This window comes from Chelonia mydas, chromosome 2 (assembly GCF_015237465.2).
Source record: "Chelonia mydas isolate rCheMyd1 chromosome 2, rCheMyd1.pri.v2, whole genome shotgun sequence".
In the NCBI taxonomy this organism is placed as follows: domain Eukaryota; kingdom Metazoa; phylum Chordata; order Testudines; family Cheloniidae; genus Chelonia; species Chelonia mydas.
In genome coordinates, this window is record NC_057850.1 from 14,764,124 (window position 1) to 14,786,384 (window position 22,261).

General features: G+C 41.0%; 1 protein-coding gene across 5 annotated transcripts in view; it reads left to right on the forward strand.

Annotated features, from left to right (window-relative positions):
- ZFAT (zinc finger and AT-hook domain containing) overlaps positions 1-22,261 on the forward strand; it is a 135,073-nt gene that overhangs the window by 3,392 nt on the left and 109,420 nt on the right. For all 5 annotated transcript variants that reach the window (XM_043539057.1, XM_007067180.4, XM_043539055.1 and 2 more), the window contains exon 2: positions 13,237-13,407. In XM_043539057.1, the coding sequence (XP_043394992.1) occupies positions 13,254-13,407 (154 nt within the window). In that variant the 5' untranslated portion in view covers positions 13,237-13,253. The remainder of the gene's footprint in view (positions 1-13,236; positions 13,408-22,261) is intronic.

Consider the following 22,261-nt stretch of genomic DNA (forward strand, 5'->3'; position numbering starts at 1 on the left):
CTACATTTCATTCCTACCTAAATTGTTTCATGGTCAGATGAAAGCAAGTACTAAGTATCAATTTGCTTTGCCATCCTGACAGGCAAAAGCCTCGCTTTCTGTATGTGATGAATAGGCCACATAAGTTTTTCATTGTTTAAATTTCCTGTTGACAAGGTATATTGTAATGCTGATTTTGAGATATGGCATTGGAGTTTTTAGACTTGAGTCATCCTGTCTAGACTAAACAAGTAATTAAATACTTTTTTTTCATCCAGTTCTGAAGTCTGTATAGTTCAGGCAGAATGTTTTTTAGGGTTTTTTTTTTTTTTTTTATATGAGAGAGACTGTACTAACTATTGGGCTACAAGGTACCTATGGGTTTTTCTTTGTTCCTCCTGTTGAAACTGTTCCACTTTGTATAAAACATTGATTGCAGCAGGGATTGGAACCTAGATATCCTAGGTGAGCATGTTAACCACTGGGTTATAGAATCATTTTCACTTTCTCTGACCCAGACACCTCACCACCTCCTCTCAGGTCTCCCACATTCCAAGGAGGATTAAGCCACAGTGAGCTAAGGTCACTTCAAGTGACAGCATCTAGGACTTTTTGTACCTTTAGTTGATTCGTTTATAATTTTCCTGAGAGTCCCTGTGTAGATAAGCCCTAGGACTCCCAATGTAAATGTAATGTAGACAAGGCTTTTGTAAGAATCAACAGGAAATATGGCACCGTTTAGCGTCCTACAGGATGCGTAGCATCTTTAAACTTCTTGCTGAAGCTTTACTTGTGCAGAGCTTACTGATTAGAAACAATGAAATGATGATTTTCACCACACCAAAGAAAGAGAACTAAAATTAGTTAATGCCAGTATTTTCCCTCAACTTATAACTCTAAAGTGTTAATGGATGGTGGTGGAGAGGAAAGGCCTGAAGATCAAATCTTTGGCTAAGTGTCTGCTCTTGAGGCAAATGTATGGGTAACTGAAACTCATAGTTGTTCCAAGCTCCTTTTTTGAAGGATGGAAAAATGCAATTGGCACAGTTAGTTGCATTTCATCAAGATTATGAAATACTGCAGATTGTCTGAAGGTATAAAAATAAGTGCATTAGCATATTTCACAATATTTTGAAGAAAGTCTGACTTTTCTTTGTGTATCTATTTTAACCTGCTTATTTTCTGTGTGGAATACCCTGATTACACAATGACTCAGGAGCAAGCCAACAAAACCCACAGCTACATAGTAACACATATTTGAATACAGATTGCAAATATGCAGAAAATAGTGTTCCTCTCTGACAAGCCAAGAATGGTTTGCTGCCGTTTTTCTATGTCACTTTTATTAATACGTTCGGAGTTGAAAAGGAGTAGCATAATATGTGATACTACATGTATTATAATTCTGTATATGTGAAGTTCAAAATATAAGTCTATTTACTTAACACATCACAAAATTGTTCAGTTCTTTTTATGTTCAACTAAAATTATTGGCTTATTACTTGTTACTCCTGTGTTAAATATTAGCACGAAACGTGGATACTTCTTGTTTGAGCTAAAGTAGTTACACCAAAGAAAAAAATTGTTTATATTCATGTGTGAGTCCCCTCTCCCCCTTTTCTGGAAAACCCTGTAACGCTGCCTGCAGTGACTCAAGATCGTGAGCACCAACGTCAGGGTAGACATTAAGAGCCAGGCCACAAACCCCAAATTAGTTATGAGTTCTATACTTAGGCCTTGTCTACATTGCACAGTTTTGTCATCAAAAGGCAGCTTTTGCTGACAGAACAGTGGAGGTGTACACACTGCGAAGCTACTATTGGCAGCAAAATTCTGCTGTTTTGCTGACAGAATAAAACCACCTTTAGAAGAGGCATAGAGCTTTCTGCAGCAAAGTTAAAGTGACAAAGCATCAGTGTAGATGCTGCTGTTAGTTATGTCGACATAACTGGCCTCCCCTAGTATCCCACAATGCCCACCACCGTGACCGCTCTGCTCACTGTTTTGAACTTGGCTGCCCTGCAGGCATGCGCCCCTCACCTTTCAAAGCTCCAGTAAGCTTTGACATTCCTCAGCATGGAGAGCTCTCAGCGGTGCTGAAGATGCCAGTTATGGTGGCTGAGAAGGCTGTGGGAGAACTCGGAGGGAATCACAGAACCATCCGTATGGAATCGGCAGGCAGGCAGGCAGAGCAGACTGTTGCTGCAGGAGTGACTGGGGGGAGAGACTGCTGCGCAGTGCAGAGCCAGGGGATGATGTGAGGGGTGTTCCCTTCCCCCAGGCTTGGTTGCCCAGGCTGCTGTCTGAACTTAGAGACAGCATGCTGACACACTGTCTTTCTCACATATGCGCTCCCCCCACTACAATCTCTCTCATGCTTCTCCAGTACATACTCTGTTTCTGTGTCTTCCCCCCCACTCCACACACACACACACTCCTTCCCTCCCTCCACGCTTCAGTTGAAAAGCAGCTGGCAATCTAGTAGGATGCCCATGGAACAATGGGATTGAGAAACCTGCATCATGTGACGCTGTACCTGGCGCATGAGGCATTGCAAACCCTTTCCAAAGAACCCTGCAGCCAGCTGCATGGTGGGATAGCTACCCACAGTGCACTGTTCTTTGTGTCAATGCAAGAGCTGCTAGTGTGGATGTGCTCTGCTTACACAAGGAACATAGTGTGGACACGCAACAGCGGTTTAATTAAAGCGGCATAAATTTTGTCAACAAAACTCTAGTGTAGACAAGGCCTGAGATGTTCCCAACCAGTTATCAAGTGTGAGCTCCTTAGGCACGATAACAATCTTAATATGGAGTCACAGACAGTCCCCTTGGGTACTCCAATCTATCTTGCCACCCACATGAGCGTACCTTTGTGATAGATGGTCTCTTACACCAAGAATAAGAGAAATATTCAGGCTACTCCCAGTCCTGAAGGACCAATCATGTACCCCAAGTCACACCTTAGATCTTACCCCAAACACAACACTTGTAGCCAATCCTATAATAAACTATTTAAAGATTTATTAAATAGGAAAAGGAAACCAGAGAATTATTTACAAAGTTAAAACAGGTAAACATAGATACACAAGTGAGTTGCAATCTTACATTTAAAAAGGTAGTAAAAGCTGCTATAATCAGATTCTATATGTCCTTTAGGGCTAATTCAAGCTAAACTGCTGGGGATCTTTCTCTTATGCTGAGAAACATTTTGACCCACAGAGTCCGAGCAGCACACAAATACCAACTTCCTTTTCTTTGTAGTTTTATCCCCCTTCTGCTGAGCTGAGCTACAAACTCAGCTGATGGGAGGAGTCCACTTGCGTGACTCACTTTCATAGGGAGGAGAGCAGAACAACAGAAGTCTTTTGCCCTCTTGTTGATAGTATGTAGGGAGAGCCCAGTTTCAGTATGCCACAATAGTCTTTCTGGTATCAAAAAATCTTTTGTTTTGGAAAGGGTGTAACACTTTTTATTGAAGATCAGCCCTTCTTACTAATTAATATCTCTCTCCTGTGTGGTGATTTACCTGGTCACAGAGGCTCACAATACAGCTGTTCAAATATTACCTGAGGGATACAGATGTTATGAGATTATAGAATGCCTGTGAGTTGCTGCATACATCAGAGTCTAAACACTAAACACATTCTTATAATTCAAATCCTTTTTTTAACTATCTAACATGGAGGTGAGCCAGACTGTTCCAGCTACGTATTTGTCAGTGTTCAGTTGAGACATGGGGAGCTTGGCATGAACTGGCACTGGTCTGCCAGTGTCACAAACCCCAAAATTGTAATTCTAGGTGTTTGGAGCTGAAAAGTCTCCTTTTTGTGTGTAAGTAGTTGTTACTAAAAGCATAATTTTGTAAGGAGAGCTATGTGTTGACCTTTTGATATAATGAAAAGCATCAGTAGTTATACTGCACGTGAGTTTTGAACATCAATCTTTTTACGTTTATTTGCTCAGTCAGTGATCCTTATGTTAGTGTATTATCATTTTTTCTGTTACAATGCAAAACTGCAATATGAATAATAATTCTAGCCTTGTTATATTGTGTTCAACCAGCTGCAGATTTTAGGTCAGCAGCGATGGGTGTGTATAGGAAGCAGTGCCAAAATAGCAAAGTTTTGTGTTTTTGTAGCATGATGCAACAAAGTGTAGAAAGAAACTGATCACTTAGGGTATGTCTACACAGCAAAGAAAAACCCGTGGCTGGCCCATTCCAGAAGACTTGGGCTGTGGGGCTGTTTCATTGCTGCGTAGACTTCTGGGCTTGGCTGGAGCCTGGGCTCTAAGCAACTGGTGGGAGGGTCTCAGAGCTCGGGCTCCAGCCTGAGCCTGGAATTCTACATAGCAACGAATCAGCCCCACAGCTCGAGTCCCACAAGCCCGAGTTGGCTGGCATGGGCCAGTTGTGGATTTTTCTTTAGATCCACCCTTAGTGTTTTTACAGCTAGGCTTGCCAGAGGCTGCATTGGCATGTCCTGCTGGTAGATGAGTTATAACTGGACCATGTTGCACAGGGCAGTGTTGGTAAAGTATTCATGAGAACCCTGATATAGTGGCAGATGTTAATTTGCAGTTAATATATAGGTCTTTGTAGAATATTTAAAATTCTTGCTTAGTTGTCATACAGTGAGTTCTCTGTGCAGTACAGTTCACATGCTAAAATGTATTGTGGTGAAACTCTGTGGGATCTGTTCTTCACTCACTCCACTATCTTAGCTTCTTTTACAGGTGTGAGCGCTGAGAGAGATTTGGAGCTGTAGCTCACGTTGAGGAACTTAGACCTGTTGGAGGAGGGATAGCAAGAATATTGCTGCCAAAAAAGTTTTGTTATGTATTTCCAATTATTTTGTGTTTGTGATTAACATTTTATTAAGCTCAGAAGCATCTCTTCTCATTCTTGGCTAATCCCACATTATTTTTAGGCTGTACTCCCTGGATGTGCATGAAAGCAAAAAGGAATTTGCGTGCAGTGGTTTTAAGGGTTTTCAAACAGGAAATCTAAAAGTATTTTTATAGGTCATTTATCTAATGATTGAATTATTGAGTGTTGTGTTTTATGTCATTTAATATGTGCTCAAAAACGTTGGAATAGAGCAAGTAGGGGTGCTGTGTCCATGCTAGGTAGCACAAGTACTTGCCTGCCTATCTCGGCAGGCTGCTGAAGGAGTGAGGAAACTGGGAGGAGCTGACCTTGGGGAATTAGGGAGGAGTAGAATGGCAGAGGAGTGGAGAGCTAGGAGGAGCTGGAAAGAAGCAAAGGGAAGCTAGGAAACAAGGTATGGGGAACTGAACCAGGGACATGGCTGTGGGATTCATTGGGAAGTTGGGAGATGCTGAAGCTGGAGAGCTGCCAGCTGTGTTGCTGGAGCGGAGATCGTTGATCTGTGGCTAAGGCCTTGTGTACACTGTGGCTTAGTTTTCACTGCCAAAAAGGTGTATGTTTACAGTGACATAACTATCTCACTGTGAAATCCTAGGGGAGACAAGGCACTGTAGCTTTTACTGTGATGTGGTTAGGCAGGCTCACCTATGAGAGCATAGTATTGACCTTGCCTGCTTATATCATGGTAAAAACTACCAAGTTGTGTCCACTAAGATTTTCCAGCAAGATAGCTAATACAGGTTAATTATCACACTGTAACATACAAACTGAAAAGCCACCGTTTCTGACACTGAAGACAAAGTCTAAGCTTTTAAGTCGACCTGCTAACTCGTACGAAAACTACAAACTGCTTTGTCTTCACTAAGATTTTAACTTGAATAAAGAACACACTTTTTGCACGCTAAAGCCAAGGCATAAATGGAAGAATGGAGAAGCAGGGTTGTGGGAGGTGCAAGAAAACAAGTATCCTGTGGCAGAGTAGATGTGTGGGTGAGTGAGCATAGAGGTGTGTACGTGTAATTTAGGAGTATGTGGTTAGGTATAGAGAGGGAAGAGTAAGAGAACTTAGTAGAGGGTATAAAAGACATTGGGGAGGGGAAAGAAAGGGAAATACTGAAATGGCACATATATGCTAGGATGCAAACAAAACAGTGGAACTGAAGAATGGTGTGAATTAAGGAAGGAAAGAGTTACTAAAGAGAGAAGAAAATATGGACTGAAGGAACTACAGTAGAACCTCAAAGATATAAACAACAGAGTTACAGACTGACTGGTCAACCGGACACCATGTGGAATGGGAAGTAAGCAATCAGGCAGCAGCAGAGACAAACAAACAGTAAATACTATATTGTGCCTGTATTGCATCTTAAAAGTAGGCACATCTGTGCTGCCTGTCCTCGCCCTCTACTCGCCACATGGAGGGCAGCCACTTACAGGTAGGAGGTGAAGATGCTGAATTTCACAGGCACAGCTGTGAGCCCTGGAGCAGGCAGAGGAGGATTAGTGCTGGGGATGGGTCTGCAGCTTTCCTGTAATCCGGGGTGCAGTTCCCTCCCGGGAAAGAAACTTCATGAGCTTCTGCTGGAACCTGGCCTGGAATGTTTGCTGCTGGAGCCCAAGTTCCTGCCTGCAGGCTCCACTCTGGAGGAGCAGCTCAGTTTTAAAGGGCCCCAGCCTGCACCGGGTGCCCACTGATGCCATGGTGTCCCAGGGTGCCTCACTCATTACCCTTGCAGCCAGGGGGTAGAACCAGCTGCCTGTGCACACCCTCCATCGCCGGGCAGCCACTTACAGGTAAGAGGTGAAGATGCTGAAGTTCGCAGGCACAGCAGTGAGCCCCCACTCTGAGCAGCCCTCCCTGAGGAGCATAAACGTCTTGTTCAGAGTTACGAACATTTCAGAGTCATGAACAATCTCCATTCCTGAGGCGTCCATAACTCTGAGGTTCTACTGTATACAATACAATTGGGAGGAAAAACACAAAAGTATAATGTGATCTTGGGCATGTGCCTAAGTGCATGTAGGACCAGGGTCTTAATCCTGAGATTAACTTTGCATTTAATTATGGAGTTAGAGTTGCTTTTGACGCCTACAGAACTGCAAGAAGTGTTGTTAGAGATATACCTTTTAAAATATTGGCTGTGTTGATAATTTTAGGTAACTGCTTGGGATACATATTACCATGATTTGTTTGATGTATTGGTATGTGTACAGGTCCAGCCTTATGGAAAATGGCACCCTGGGCGAGGCTGGACGTGGAGCAGGGTTGGGGGGTGGAGCTTGGCTGGGGGCAGAGTGAGGCGGGGAAGCGGGGGCTAGGAGCAGGCGGGCGGAGTGGAGGTGCAGGTGGAGTGGGTGATGGGGGCGGACTGGGGCTGGAGGTGGAGCTGCGGGTGAAGCTGCAGGGAGGGGGATGGAGCAGAGATGCAAGCAGCGCAGAGAATGGGGGCGGAGCGGGGTTGGAGATGGACTGTGGCTGTGAGCTGAACATGCCTCAGGGGCGGAGCCAGACAAGGGCAGCAGGGAGGGGGGTAGTTATTGTAATACCCTCTTGACAGCACAACCCCCCCCTCATGGCGCCCACGTTGACTACTAAGGCTGGCCTTGTATGTATGTGTAAGTATATATAGAGATAATATACCTCTTTCTTTCTGCCAAGCAACAGCCCTGGACGAGTTTAATTTCAGTGAGTTTTTTCCCATATAAAATATTTTAAAATGGTTACAATTTGGTTAAAAAAAATTTTCTGGACTGTTCCCATCAGACAATCACCGTGACAGTCTAACAGCATATTTTCTGATCTTATCTCAACCATGTTTTTTAAAATTAAGCTCTGTTGAAGCTTTGAAAAGTGTTCAGTGTTACCTGTTTGAGACAATTTTTTTGTGGTGCTGTAAATCAAAAGGTAGGGAAGTTGTCTTGTGGTTAGTGGAAGGGACTGGGAGAAGGAAGCCTGGGTTCTGTGCCAGGGTATGCAACTTGCTGTATAACCTTGGGAAAGTCACTTAATCTCCCTGTGCCTTATGCTTGATCAGTAAAATGGAGATATTTTTCAGACATTAGCTAATTAAGCCTTACCACATCTGTGGGAGTTAGGAAAGTGCTTGAGATATTTGGAAGAATAATGTGAAGACAAAGTATAGAAACAGCTTGTTTATAAATTGTATTTGTTACTTGCTTAATTTGTAATGTTGGGTTTTTTGGAGGAAGGTTGTTTTTTGTTTTTGTTTTTTAATTCATTTTGGCAGTTTTTTCATTTAAAATTCGATTAAAATTTAGGTTTACGTCACTTGAAGCTTTTTGATTATTAAAATAACACAGCTATCAAATATATTTAGCAAACTGAATACTTCTTAATATTTTTGGCTGATAGTCATATTATTTGTTTACTGACATACTTAATTGATTTACGGTTTCTTTGATTCTCTGCATACTTAATTTCTGTCTAATTGCTCTGTTGACTTCCCACCTAATTAATTATCCACTGCTTAATCATTGATTCTGTGCAGACTTAATTGACTTATTGCCTATTTGATGCATTATACTTAATTGACTATTTAATCTCCCTGTTTCTTCACCACTTAATTAGCACCTGGTTGATCAACTGTCAGTTACTTACTCATCACCTAATTGGTTAAGAACTATGATCACCACACTTATTCTCCTGCTGCCTGGACCGCGCCCTCCTCCTCTGCCCATTCTTCCTAACATTCTCATTGTTTTCACTTCTCTACTCCAGTTTTATTGCCTTATATTTCCCGTCTTAATTCACATCCAGCCTCTGCATTCTACTCTCCTGGATATTCTGTATCCACAAAAAGAACAAGGAGTCCGGTGGCACTTTAAAGACTAGCACATTTATTTAGGCATAAGCTTTCGTGGGTAAAAAACCCAGATGCATCTGAAGAAGCGGGGTTTTTACCCACAAAAGCTTATGCCCAAATAAATTTTTTTGTCTTTAAGGTGCCACCAGACTCCTCCTCATTCTACTCTGTGACATTTCCCCAATACCACAATCCACACTCTTCATTGCCACCCTTTCTGTCCTTTGGCTCCATATATTCCAACTTTTCCTTTACTTTATGGTGTTGGTACCCTTTTTATTATACCATGTCTGATATCATCTTGTAAGCTCCTTGGGAGAGACACTGTTTTTTATTATTATTGCCAGACACTTATTTCACTTTTGGGTTTCTGTAAAAAAAAAAAATATATATATATATATATAATTTGACTGTTTGTTTATGCACTCATTAGCCTTCTACTAGCAGCTGGTCACTCTTCCTCTAGCACTCTTGCTGTTAAGAGTGAGAGGGGAAAAAGATGACCCCAAAGACACTTACCAGGAAAATGTAAGAAGGGATGAGGAGGCAGTGGAAAGTGGGCCAATCAGTCAGTTTTTCCTTTCCCCAAAGATTCAGGAAGGGGAGAGCAGACCAAATGGAATCTGAGTATCAACTAGAAGATAAGACTCCAGAAAGTGAATGTCATCTGAATACTGGAGCATTCATCTCTCTCTAGTAGCCACTGCATATTAACTTTTTCATTTTTGCTTAATGTTCATAGGTATTTTTACTCTGCATAGCATGAATCTTAAATACATATTTACATTTAGGAAGAACAGTTTTGACCTGCTGAGTAAATAATATGCTTCATCTTTTAAAATGAATACATATTAAGCAAGTAGAGTGGAATCTATTCAAGGAGCATTTCTGTCATGTACATAATATGCATTTTTAAAAATTGCCATAATATATATGTGCCCAAGACTGCAGAATGGCTGGGAAGGAGCCATAATGATCTTTTGAGAACACATTATGTACTTTAAATAACAGCTTACATACATAATTTAATGAAACATAATTTTAAGAGTTTTCCTGCAACATATGATGTTAAAGGAATTGTAGATGTATGCTCTGTGCATTAGTTTGAGAATAATACATCTATCTCCAAAGACAAAATGAGAGGATGCTGTCATTTAAAAAAAAAACAAAAACCCAAACACAAAAACAAAACAAACACAAAAAACCCCCCGCAAGAGTAAAAATAATGCACACAAGTCCAGCAGCAGAGGGGAGGCTATCAAGTTTATTGCACTGAATGCAGCATGTATGATACTCCTGGGGGAATTCTGTGCCACTGCACAATGCAGAATTTTACAGAAATTAATGTTTTTGGCCCATCATTTCCTTTCCGTGACATAAATGGGCTACAGTGCTACTGGCTACCACTAGGGTCCGCTGGACCCAGGAGAGTGCAGCTTGCACATAGAAGACATTGCGAGGGGGGGGGGGGGGTGGAGATGGCGTGAGAGTAGAGAGTTCCTGGTAGCTGCAGTTACCCACTTGCCCTGAGGGAAGGGAGATGGTGGCGGGCAGGAAACTCCACACAAGCCTGGGACCCAGCAATAGGCTGTTTCTCCCTCTGGATCCCTGGGTGGTAGGGGAATGGGTGTCTGGGATGGGGGTGGGGGTCACGGCTGGGCTCAGGGGGACAGAAGGGGGTTGTTGTCTGGCCTGGGGAGCCAAGGGGGGAGGGAGGCTGGTGTCTGGGCTGGGGGACCACAGCTGGGCTTGGGGAGAGAGGGGGGGTGGCTGTCTGGCCTAGGGGGTCTACGTCTGGGCTCTGGAGGGGTGGGGGCTGCTTCTCTGGTCAGGGGGGAGGCTGTGGCTAGACTCAGGTGGAGGGGTTGTGGGTGTTTGACCCCCTGGCTGGGCTCAAAGGGCGGGGGGGAGGAGGAGGAGGAGGGAGAGAAACAAGAACTGGGTTGTCGTAGGGGTTTCTTTAACTCTCTACTCCTGGGGGAATTTTTCTATTTGTATTGTTACAGACATACTTGCTAACAGGTATTTTGAAATAAATTACCAAAATAATTGAAACTGACGTGATTATGTAGTGTTATTTTGACAACTAAAATTTGCAGAATTTTAAAATATTGGGTACAGAATTTTTAATTTTTTGGCACAGAATTCCCCTAGGAGTAGTACAATTATTTGCCTTGTGGGCAGGTGTCATACGTGTGCATTTGTGTAAGTAGCTCATGGCCCTAAGAGACTGAGTATGGGCTCCTGAGACCAAAGTGATGGAACTGGCAGAATTAAGGGAGACAGAGAAATACATAGGGGAGACTTTCTGGGACACAGCAGAGCAGTCCCACCCCAATCTGATGTTCTCTATGCTTTTGAAAAGGATGAAAGTCTTGGGGAAGGAGAACATCAAGCTAGAGTGGAGGGAAATGATCCCATAGTTGGGACCCTCCTTCCAGATGATTTTGTGGTATCCTCTCACACTGAGGATACCTCTCCAGGGGAGGGAACTCCTGTTATTAGGAAGAGCCAGGTAATAGTTGGGTTTTTGATGACCAGGAGAACCACATGGTGAATTGCCTGCTGGGTGCAAAGGTTGCAGACCTCTTGAGACATCTAGACAGGCTTATGTACAGTGCTGGGAGGAACTGGTGGTCGTGGTACATGTAGGACGAGTGACATAGAAAGAGGTAGGAGAGCAGTCCTGGAAATCAATTTTAGGCTGCTAGATAAGAGATTAAAGTCCAGGACCTCCATGATAGCATTCTCTGAAATGCTTCCATTTCCATGCGCTGGGACAGTTAGATAGGCAGAACTGCAGGTCTCAATGTGTGGATGAGACGATGGTGATCAGAGGAGGGATTTATGTTGATTAGGAAGTGGGGAACCTTTTGGGAAAGAGGAGCCGATACAGGAAGGCTGGGCTCCACCTAAACCAACATAGAACCAGATTGCTGGCATGTAAAGTTTAAAAGGTCATAGCTAGGTCCTTACCAAATTCAGGGTCCATTTTGGTCAATTTCATGGTCATAGGATTTTAAAAATAGTAAATTTCATGATTTCAGCTATTTAAATCTGAAATTTCCCGGTGTTGTAGTTTTAGGGGTCCTGACCCACAAAGGAGTTGTCAGGGGGGTTGCAAGGTTATTGTACGGGGAGTTGTGGTACTGCTACCCTTACTTCTGTGCTGCTTCTGGCGGCGGTGCTGCCTTCAGAGTTGGACAGCTGGAGAGGGGCGGCTACTGGCCGGGAGCCCAGCTCTGAAGGCAGAGCCGCTGCCAGCAGCAGTGCAGAAGTAAGGACAGCGTGGTATGGTATTGCCACCTTTACTTCTGAGCTGCTGCTTGCAGAGCTGGGCCCTCAGTCAGCAGCCGACACTCTCCGGCCGCCCAGCCCTAAAGGCAGAAGCGCAGAAATAAGGGTGGCATGGTATGGCATTGCCATGCTTACTTCTGCTTTTCTAATGGCGAGCACTGCCTTCAGAGCTGGGCACCTGGCCAACAGTCGCCACTCTCCGGCCACCCAGCTCTGAAGGCAGTGCGGAAGTAAGGGTGACAATACCACAATTCCCTCTAAAATAACACTGTGACCCCCCTGCAACTCCACTTTGGGTCAGGACCCCCAATTTGAGAAACTCTGGTCTCCCCCGAGAAATCAGTATAGTACAGGGTAAAAGCACACAAAAGACCAGATTTCACTGGGGGAGACTAGATTTCATGGTCCGTGCTGTGTTTTTCATGGCCGTGAATTTGGTAGGGCCCTAGTCATAGAGGAATTTTTAAAATAACAGCTAGGGGAAAGCTGAATGGTATGGAGAAGCTCATGGGATGATCAATGGGACATGATAATACCAGGGTACAAAATATATAGGAATGACAGAGTAGGTCTCACGGGAGGTGGATGGGGAGTGACAACTGTATGTGAAAGAAAACAGAGTCAAATATGGTAAAAATCTGAAATGAATCACACAATACCATAGAGCTTGAAAAATGTACCGAACACCTACCAGCTGGAAGGTGAGACTTACTAGTTAGAGGCAGATACAAAGGATAAGTGAGTGGGAGGTGAGGTCAAGGTGCATAAACCCGGTGTGACGCTCAGCTTCCCTTGCCATACAGAGCTGTTAACTGAGGGTAAGATGCTGGGATATTTATCAGGGTGCTGTCGCTGGAATCTGCTCAGGACACCATCTTGTATCATCTTTTGACTAGTAGGTGTCTGATAAGCTTGAAGTGGAATCCCACAGTGATACTGAAAAAGAAAAGGAGCTTTTCATTCTTTTGCCCCTTGGAAAGTGTGTGTGTGTGTGTGTGTGTGTGTCCATCCATATCGCTCTCCTGGCTGTGAGGAGATGGAGGGGAGGAAGTGTTCTCCTTTACTTTGCTCTTGACTTACCTAATGTTGTTTTCTATAAAAAATACTAATTTAAAACTATAATGTAGTCCTCCTCGCAGTTGATGATTAGCTGGTTTGGGTAAAAAAAATTAATCTGAGTGACTAGTAGGTTTTTAAGTAAACTGTTGATGTCAGAAATGTTAATGATTCTCTCTCTATTTTTCAGGAATCAATTCCATCTTCATGTGTAAACTTTGTAACTTATTTTCACCGAATCAGTCAGAACTGTTGTCTCACGTCTCTGAGAAGCATGCAGAAGACGGGATTAATGTGGATGACATTGTTATTCCTCTCAGACCACTTACAGCACCCGCAAATACAAGCAAAAGTGGAGAAGGTACTGGCACAAACTGACAGGGATGCAATTTCCAATTACCAATTTAATTTAAAAAAATATGTGCTGTGATGACTAAACTGTGTATAATTACATGTTTTGTTTCTGTAGAGATCAGTTTTCATTACTTAAAACTGAGTTTTGTTCAGTACAAAATGGATAGGAAAAGGGACTTGGAAAAACTCAGCATGTGCTACAGGATGATTATATTGGTTTATTGATTTTAAATGTCAAGTGTTTCTGAGCCTTCTTCCTGAAGCTTTAATTTGGAGCTTTGTGACTAACATTGTCTAGCACTAACAGTGGAAACAGTTAAGTTTGCCTAGACAATCAGCCAGCACATCAGAAAAAAAGCATCTGCAGACTTTGCCAAGGTGGCTGATTGAATGTTGCCTCAAGATGTCTGTCTAACTCTGTGTGATTTCCATTTCAGATATCATCACTCTATGCAAAGATGGAAATAGCATGATTCATAATTTATAATTGTGCATAGACACTAGTGCTATTAAATTAAGCCATCCAATAGTCAAAGGTTGAATTAGTTACACAAAATAATTATCATCAGCTACCCATGGTAATAAATGTAATTTCCTCCACTGCTGAGAGTAATTGCAAATCTTTGTGATAATGTGGGGGTTAAAATAATTCAGATTTCATGATAGCACGTTCTTTCTTGAGCCCTAGCGGACAACTGTTTTATATTTTTGGCTAATCCTTTATTTTACAGAACTACCAAGATTTTGTGAATACCTGGTCATGTGATTGCTAAATTCTATCCAGAGTATATAAAAACATATTTTTTAAAAAACATACTGAAGCCAGTTTAAATAATACTTTTCATATCTATAGTATATGCATATGGTAGGTCTTCATTTACTAACTAGCAGTCTGGATTGATGGCTTTATAATTGGGTTAAATCTACACAGAATGAAGATCTCGGGCATGCAGAATACATCTTCCTTCTTCATAGTTTTGTTCCCAGTAACTCTTCACAAATTGTAGATAGTATCTCTGAACACAGTGAAACTTACTTCCATTTTACAATATATATGTATTTTTTAGTATTTAGTTTTGTGAACTTTTTTTGCATGTGTGGCAGGGACTGTCTGCATTTTGTGTCTTGTAGGAGCTAAACACACTGTCAGTGCTTAACAAATAACAAATAAATAAAGAGGTATTAGACTTATGCAGCTTTACTTAAGAAATGTTGCCATCACTACTTTGCATATCTAATTATGATGAAAAGTAACAGCTGTGCTATTTTTTAAAGTTGTCTTCTCATAAAGCTGTCTGAATAATTCTTTTCTGTTATCCTTAATTTGCTTTGTCTAGACCATATGGCTGCAGCTTTTTCAAATTACATATAACAACTCCTACCACCCATAAGAATATTTCAGTCTTATTAACTGAGTTCTCCACAACTTAAAGATTTTCAACCCATATAAGTATTTGCTCCTCTACTGTAGATAGCACAAGCTTTTTGTTGTAGTTTTCAGTAGTCTGTTGGAAAATGTAGGATATTTATTGCACTCTTCACTGGAGTGAGGTAAGGGATTTTGTGGGAAATATTCCTTCATGACATTACATTTTCCTTTCCTGTAGTGAAATCTACGGTGGACAAGGGAGTGAACATCTTTTTTCTTATAAAATTCTGCTCAATCAGGCCTGATGTGCTTCTCTTCTGTGTACTTCAGCCAGGTTAATACTATAACACATGCGACTGGGTATGACTGAGGGCTGGTCATCTAGAAATGACAATCTCTTTTAAGTGCTTGTTGAATGGTATACAACAACATTGTACTTTGCTAGACAGTGTGGTCTGCATTGTAAGAATAGGAAAAAGCCAAGGTTATTACAGGTGCCTGAGTTGGTGAATGTTGAGGTTTTATTGGAGCCCTCTCTGGAGTATGTACCTTTTAGGAGTTCTATCTGAGGAATAATTAATGTTTTTGTAGCATTATGAAACTGTAAAATACTAAGTACTAAATATTATTATTATTATTATTATTGTTACTCCCTATCTCAATTTTATAAGATATACATGCTTTTAGTAGTTAGATCATGCTGCCTTCAACAATTAGTTTTATCTTAACCATTTTTATCTTCAGTAATACTGATTTTACATTTTTATATCACCTCTTGGTCAAATGGGTCCCAATACCCTTTGACAAATGTTGCTACTGATAATACAGATTACTCATAAATATTGCTGTGTCCAACACTGAAGTACAGACATCTCTGACGTGGAAAATGGCAGCCATTTAAGTAAGCCTGTATGACAGATGAGGATACACTGCTTCTTTTGAATGCAACACCCTCTCTAAGGCCACCATCTTCTAGCTCAGTAGTTCTCAAACTTTTGTACTGGTGACCCCTTTCACGTAGCAAACCTCTGAGTGCGACCCCCCCCCCCCCTTATAAATTAAAAACAATTTTTTATATATGCAACCAGCATTTATAATGGTGTTAAAAAGTGGAGTTTGGGTTGGAGGCTGACAGCTCATGACCCCCCATGTAATAACCTCATGACACCCTGAGGGATCCCAACCCCCAGTTTGAGAACCCTTGTCTAGCTCTATGGGAGAGGTATCATGTATGTATTTGCTGGTGCTGTGGGGCCTCTGTTCTTCTGCAAATATAAATATTAAGTTATAAGAATAAGACAAGCTTTTCCAATTGAAACTCCAGGGGAAATTTAGATGAGGCAGAACACATACTGCCCACATTGGAATTTGGCCAGGATTCTTGAATTAACACTAATAAACTTACAAAAAGTGCAGTGCAATCTTCTTCTAGCAAAAGGTCAGGGCTTCTTATTTTTTGTCTCATTTGAAAGACACCCTCTGCCCTTCTAACACCATGCTGAGGTGTTTGTTCATACCAACTCGAGAAAGAATGCCATCTCATGAATCACCAGGATCGTTTTCTACGCTACCTAACCCTGGTTAGGCTGAGATCCTTGAACTGCCACTGCAGCAGCATGGTTGGTGGTATAAGGGGATGCAGGTTCAGATTGTCACTACATAATCTACATATTACATAGGATTGAAAGAGGGGTGAGAGGTAGAGAGACAGAAGGAATGAAGAATAAACTGATGCACCTAAAATGTACAATCTTTTCATCCATTCATTAAACTGTCCCCCACAGAATAAAAAAACAAACCCAAAACTTTTCTCCCAAGACTTCTGCTCTCTGATGCACAACTGATTTTTCATTAAACTTTTCTGTTAAGTTGTATGGTACCATGTAATTCTGTGCTAAAATACACGTCTATGTACAAATTTGCCACGTATATGTAGTCAGCCACATAGCCAGGTGGAGGGAACAGGGGGAGCAATCCAAAAAAGAGGTGCCACCCGCTGCGGCGCTTTTACTCACCCGGCGGCAGGCCCTCACTTGCTCTGGGTGTCTTTGGCGGCACTGAAGGTCCTGCCCCTGAGGTGCCGCCGAAGACCCGGAGCACTGCCGGGTGAGTACATCCAAAATATTTCACTATTGAGTGGGTTGGGGTTGGGGGCAGGGCTAGTCTTGGAGTAGTCAGGAGTGCATGTTGGGGTGTCTGGATTATTTGTTGCAATATAACACAAATAATTCCTGGACTTTTTACAGTGCTCTGTATAATATGAGTCTGTACTAGGGAAACTTCAAGGGAATAATTCTAAAAATAATTTTTCTGAACAATAACACAAGGGGATCATCAATAGACATATTTTGGACAGCACTGTACACATGTTCTGAATTTTTTCAGGTTTCAGAGTAGCAGCCGTGTTAGTCTGTATTCGCAAAAAGAAAAGGAGTACTTGTGGCACCTTAGAGACTAACAAATTTATTTGAGCATAAGCTTTCGTGAGCTACAGCTCACTTCATCGGATGCATTCATTCAATTTTTTCAGACAGTTGATCATTAAATTGACTCATTTTAAGAAGCCTGTGTGAATAATTTCTGGAAAACAGCAGTTTAAAAATAGTTTCATGTAGTTTATTCCATTAGTCTCTTTAAGTGTCTTTTTTTTTTTTTTTTTTGGTCTGTGGGGTTTAATTATATATCATGGAATGTCTTCCCAACATGTTCTCATCTGCATCCAATACTGATCAGCAGGAAGATTGCTATGGAGAAGCTTGTGGTGCAGGGTAGAAATAATCAGAAATAGCTATGGATTTTTAATGAGATATTATTGGGGGTATTTTAAGGGATGCCATTGTCTTGATTTTTTAAAAAAATTACTAATTTAAAAATGTTCCAATTTCTCATTGAACACCCTTTAAATAATATGTCCTGATTTTAAACAAATAAAATGTTAAATGATCTCTCTGTTCCCCTGTTGATATTAAGTATCTTTTATGGCAAAGGTTAAAACTTGACTGACCTTTATGCTGTTGGTAGAATGCAACTGACTCTACATAAAGTGATGTCAAATGCACAGAGGAAAAAGAAGATTTTCTGTTTTTTGTTTTTATTTGTTATGGCAATGTAGGTGCAATATTATGAATGGTAAAGGGCCAGTGTGGTCAGAGAGGCATTTGGAATTTTTGTCTAAGTGACTGCAGCATTATTCAACATCACACTTAGAAAAAATAACTCATACAGCATAACTGTTTGAAATACAGCCTTTTCAGGAAACAGTAAAGTGGAAAGGGAGAAGAGGAAAGCTCTTACAGACATCTAAAGCCTCTCAGAATTTCCAGGTCATGATTAATTCATTTAAACCAAAATTTGTGTGAGCCCTCATGTTCCAGGGTATTCTGCTACCAAGAAATTATCAACAAGCCCCATAAAAATATTTGGGAATCTCTGCAAATCAAGCCCCATCTCCCTTGATGGGGAAGGGACGTTGAAGCCTTGACTCATGTATCAAATCATTACCTTAAAGGCAGTCCTGCATTCCAGAGGCAGGAACTACTACCAGACCTCTAAAGAGTTAGACTACTTAGTATCTTAACTGTTGTTTCATTTTTTTTAAAGTAAATGTAAATTTAAAGAAAGCAGAGAGAATAAAATACATCTCTTAAAATGTTAGTCATCCAAGAAGAGTTGTCCCTCTTCTACCTACTGCTTGTCTCACTTGATTTCTTTTTGGATAACATGCTTAATAAGGTTTTGTATAGTATCCTGAAGGTGGTGACTGTTATGGAAGAACAGTAAAAGCCTTATGGAAAGAGAGAAATGTAGCTTTATTAACATATTAAATCTCTGGACTTACTTATTTCATAGTAACCTGAGCTTTATCCAGATCTATACTCGGTGTGTTAGGTTTGACACATTAGGCCCATGAAGATCTTTTTATCAATAGATACAAGGAGAAATCTTTTTTTTTTTTTTTTTTTTTGGGCGGCATGTTAACGTGTTTAACTCAAGGGGTCAAATACTGATTGCTACACTTGTCTCAACTGACATGACCATTAAAGGTTGTGTGTGGAGGTACATGGAAAATTTTGAGGGCCTCCAAACTGCCTGTCTTTTCTTGACGTCATTTTTAATTATTGGAAAAGCTATATTTTCACTTGATTTGGATAACCTAAACCTTCAGAACACAGATGGTCAAGGGCTGTTGAAGGTAATGTGCAAGAGTAATTTTTTGTCCTATTTACAAGGAGGTTTTCTGGGCTGTGCTTAACATCTAATGCTTGAGGTACTCAGTGAAAACTTTACTGTATTCCTTAAACAGTCAAAACTGCAACTAGACACAATGTTTTCCTCTTCCCTTGAAAATAGTAAAATGATTACTGCTACCCTGTATTTCCTTCCTGCTCGTTTGGATTTTGAATAAGATGCCTCCTTTTCCTTCCATAATTTCTTGTTCTTTCTTTCCCTCTTCTCTTCCCCCACTCTCTCCCATTCTATGTGACTTCATTTATTAATTATTTTTCATATGGCCTAGATTAACCTACTTCATGAGATTTTTGCCCCATGTGTTTGAAAATCATCATGACTGTCCTTTTAGCATCTCCTTTTTATGTCATTTAAGAATTTTACATTTACATGTCAGTCTCAATTTTTCACAAAGAGGATGGGCTTTGGCTTAAACAAATACTTGATAAAGAGCTTTAGACAATCATCTTAGTTATTAATACCACTTTGTGAAAGTTCTTGGAAGGAGAGCAGTGGAAATCGAAATTTCTCTGTAATGAGCTCAGTTCAGATTTAACTTTTGGAATGTATTTTAGCTTGAATGATACTCAAAATGTCCTAATTAAAACCATTGGAATGGCAGTAACTGATTGACTACTTTGCACTTCTCCTTCTGCAACCACAAAACTTCTATTTTATGGCTTTTCCCTCTGTTTTGGAAAGAGAAATAGCAGTAGATGTGTAAAATTCCAAGCAGAATAATCTAATAGATTATTTCTTTTTTTTCACAACAGCATGAAGAGAATAGCAAGGTTTTGAAACGTATCTAATTTAGACACTTAGAATTAAAGGACCTCTCCAGTATTGCCTCCATAAATGTGTCTTAAAATCCTGCATGCATCTTTTTTGTTTGCTTGCTTTCCCTGAACACTTAAGTAAGATTGTTAGCAGAATATAAGATTTTTTGGGTGCTGGTTCATTGTTCTCTTCTCTGTGATATTTTAAAGATCACTGGCTGTGCTTTTATGCCGCCTTCATTGCATTTGTCACAAGTCAAAGTTACTGTGTGCTATAATAAAACTCTGAATAGTCTTTTAACCCTTCCGTTAATTCCAAAGTGCTGAAGAAGGCTCCACCTGTTGTAATGTTGATTCTAAATGGCACAAGGTGAACTCTTCCAGACACATGCACTGATTTTTCTATAACTCCCAAGAACCTTTCTTGTCTGGTCCATGAATCCTGCTGAGAAGTACAGTAGATAGAGGGTTTTTTGAGTCTGATTCTTCTCCAGATGCTCCTGCCCTTATATCCAGAGTCCTCTGAAGATCCAGATGGGATATAGCACCCTATCATATGCCCCTCCTCTCTGTTAGCATCAATGTGGGTAATCTCACTTAGTGTCAAGCTAGCCCCACTATTCTGGGAAAAGAAATAGACAACCTAAAAATATAAGTGCTGCCATACTGGGTCAGATCATGGTCCATCTTGCCCTGTATCCTGTCTCTGGCAGTGGTCTGTACCAGAGCTTCAGCGGGAGTGTACAGAACAGGATAATAATGGAATGCTTCACCACTGTCTTCTTCTCCTTCAGGGAGTCAGAGGTTTAGAGTTGCCCTGAGAATGGGGTGGCTTTGCTGACCATCTTGGGTAATTGACCTATCCTCCGTGAATTTAGCTATGCTTAGTTTTTTAACCCAGTTATACTTTTGGCCATCACAACATCCCATGGCAATGAGTTCCACAGGTTAGTTGTGTGTTGTGTGAAAAAGTACTTCCTCTTGTTTCTATTAAACCTGCTGCCTGTTAATTTCATTGGGTGACCCCTGGTTTTTGTGTTGTGGAAAAAAGGGTAAATAACATTTCTATATTCACTTTTTCCACACCATTCATGATTTTACAGAACTCTGTCGTATCCACCCTTAGTTGTGTCTTTTCTAAGATGAACAGCACTAATCCTTTTAGTATCTCTTTGTATGGAAGCCTTTCCTTAACTTTAACCATCTTTGTTGCCCTTCTATGAACCTTTTCCAGTTCCACTACATCCTTTTTGAGATGGGGTGTCCAGAACTGGACACAGTATTCAAGGTATGGGTGCACTGTGGATTTATATAGTGGCATTATGATATTTTGTTTTCTACGTATCCCTTTCCTAGTAGTTCCTAGAATTCTGTTAGCTTTTTTGACTGCCGCTTTTTTGACATTGTGGATATGTAGTCAGAGAACTGTCCACGATGACTTCAAGATCTTTCTTGAGTGCCAACAGCTAATTTAGACCCCATTGTTTTGTATGTATAGTTGGGATTATTTTGTCCAACATGCATTACTTGCACTTATCAACATTGCATTTCATCTGCATTTTGTTGCCCAGCCACCCAGTTTTGTTAGATCCTTTTTAACTCTTTTCAATGAGTTTTGGACTTAACTATCTTGAATAATTTTGTACTGCGGCAAGCTTTGCCAGTTCACTGTTTACGCACATTTCCAGACCATTAGTGAATCTGTTGAACAGGACTGGTCCCAGCATAGATTCTTGGGGGACCCCATTGTTCACCTCTCTCCATTGTGAAAGCCAGTCATTTATTCCTACCCTTTGTTTCCTATCTTTCATCCTTGAGAGGAGCTTCCCTGTTATCCCATGACTGCTTAGTTTGCTTAAGAGTCTTTGGTGAGGGATGGTGTCAAAGGCTTTCTGAAAATCCGAGTTCGCTGTATCAACTGTATCACCCTGATCCATATGCTTGTTGATATCTTCAGATAATTTTAATAGATTGATGAGGCATAGCTTCCCTTTACAGAGGCCATGTTGACTCTTTTTCAGTAAATTGTGTTGATCTATGTGTCTGATAATTCTTTTCTTTACTATAGTTTCAGCTAATTTCCCTGGTACTGAAGGTAAGCTCACCAGCCTGCAATCACCAGGATCTCCTCTGGACACCTTTTAAAAAAAATTGGTGTTACACTAACTACCTTCCAGTCATTTGGTACAGAGGCTGAGTTCAGTGATAGGTCACATACTACAGCTAGTAGTTCTACAGTTTCATATTTGAGTTCCTTTAGAGCTCTTGAGTGAATACCTTCTGGTCTTGGTGACTTATTACTGTTCAGTTTATTAATTTGTTCAAAAATGTCTTCTATTGACAGATCAATTTGGCACAGTACTTTGGATTTATTGCCCAAAAAGAATAGCTCTGATCTGTGTATCTCCCGCACATCCCCTACAGAGAAGACCAATGCAAAGAATTCTTTCAGCTTCTCTGCAGTGGCCTTGTCTTTCTTGAGTGTTCCC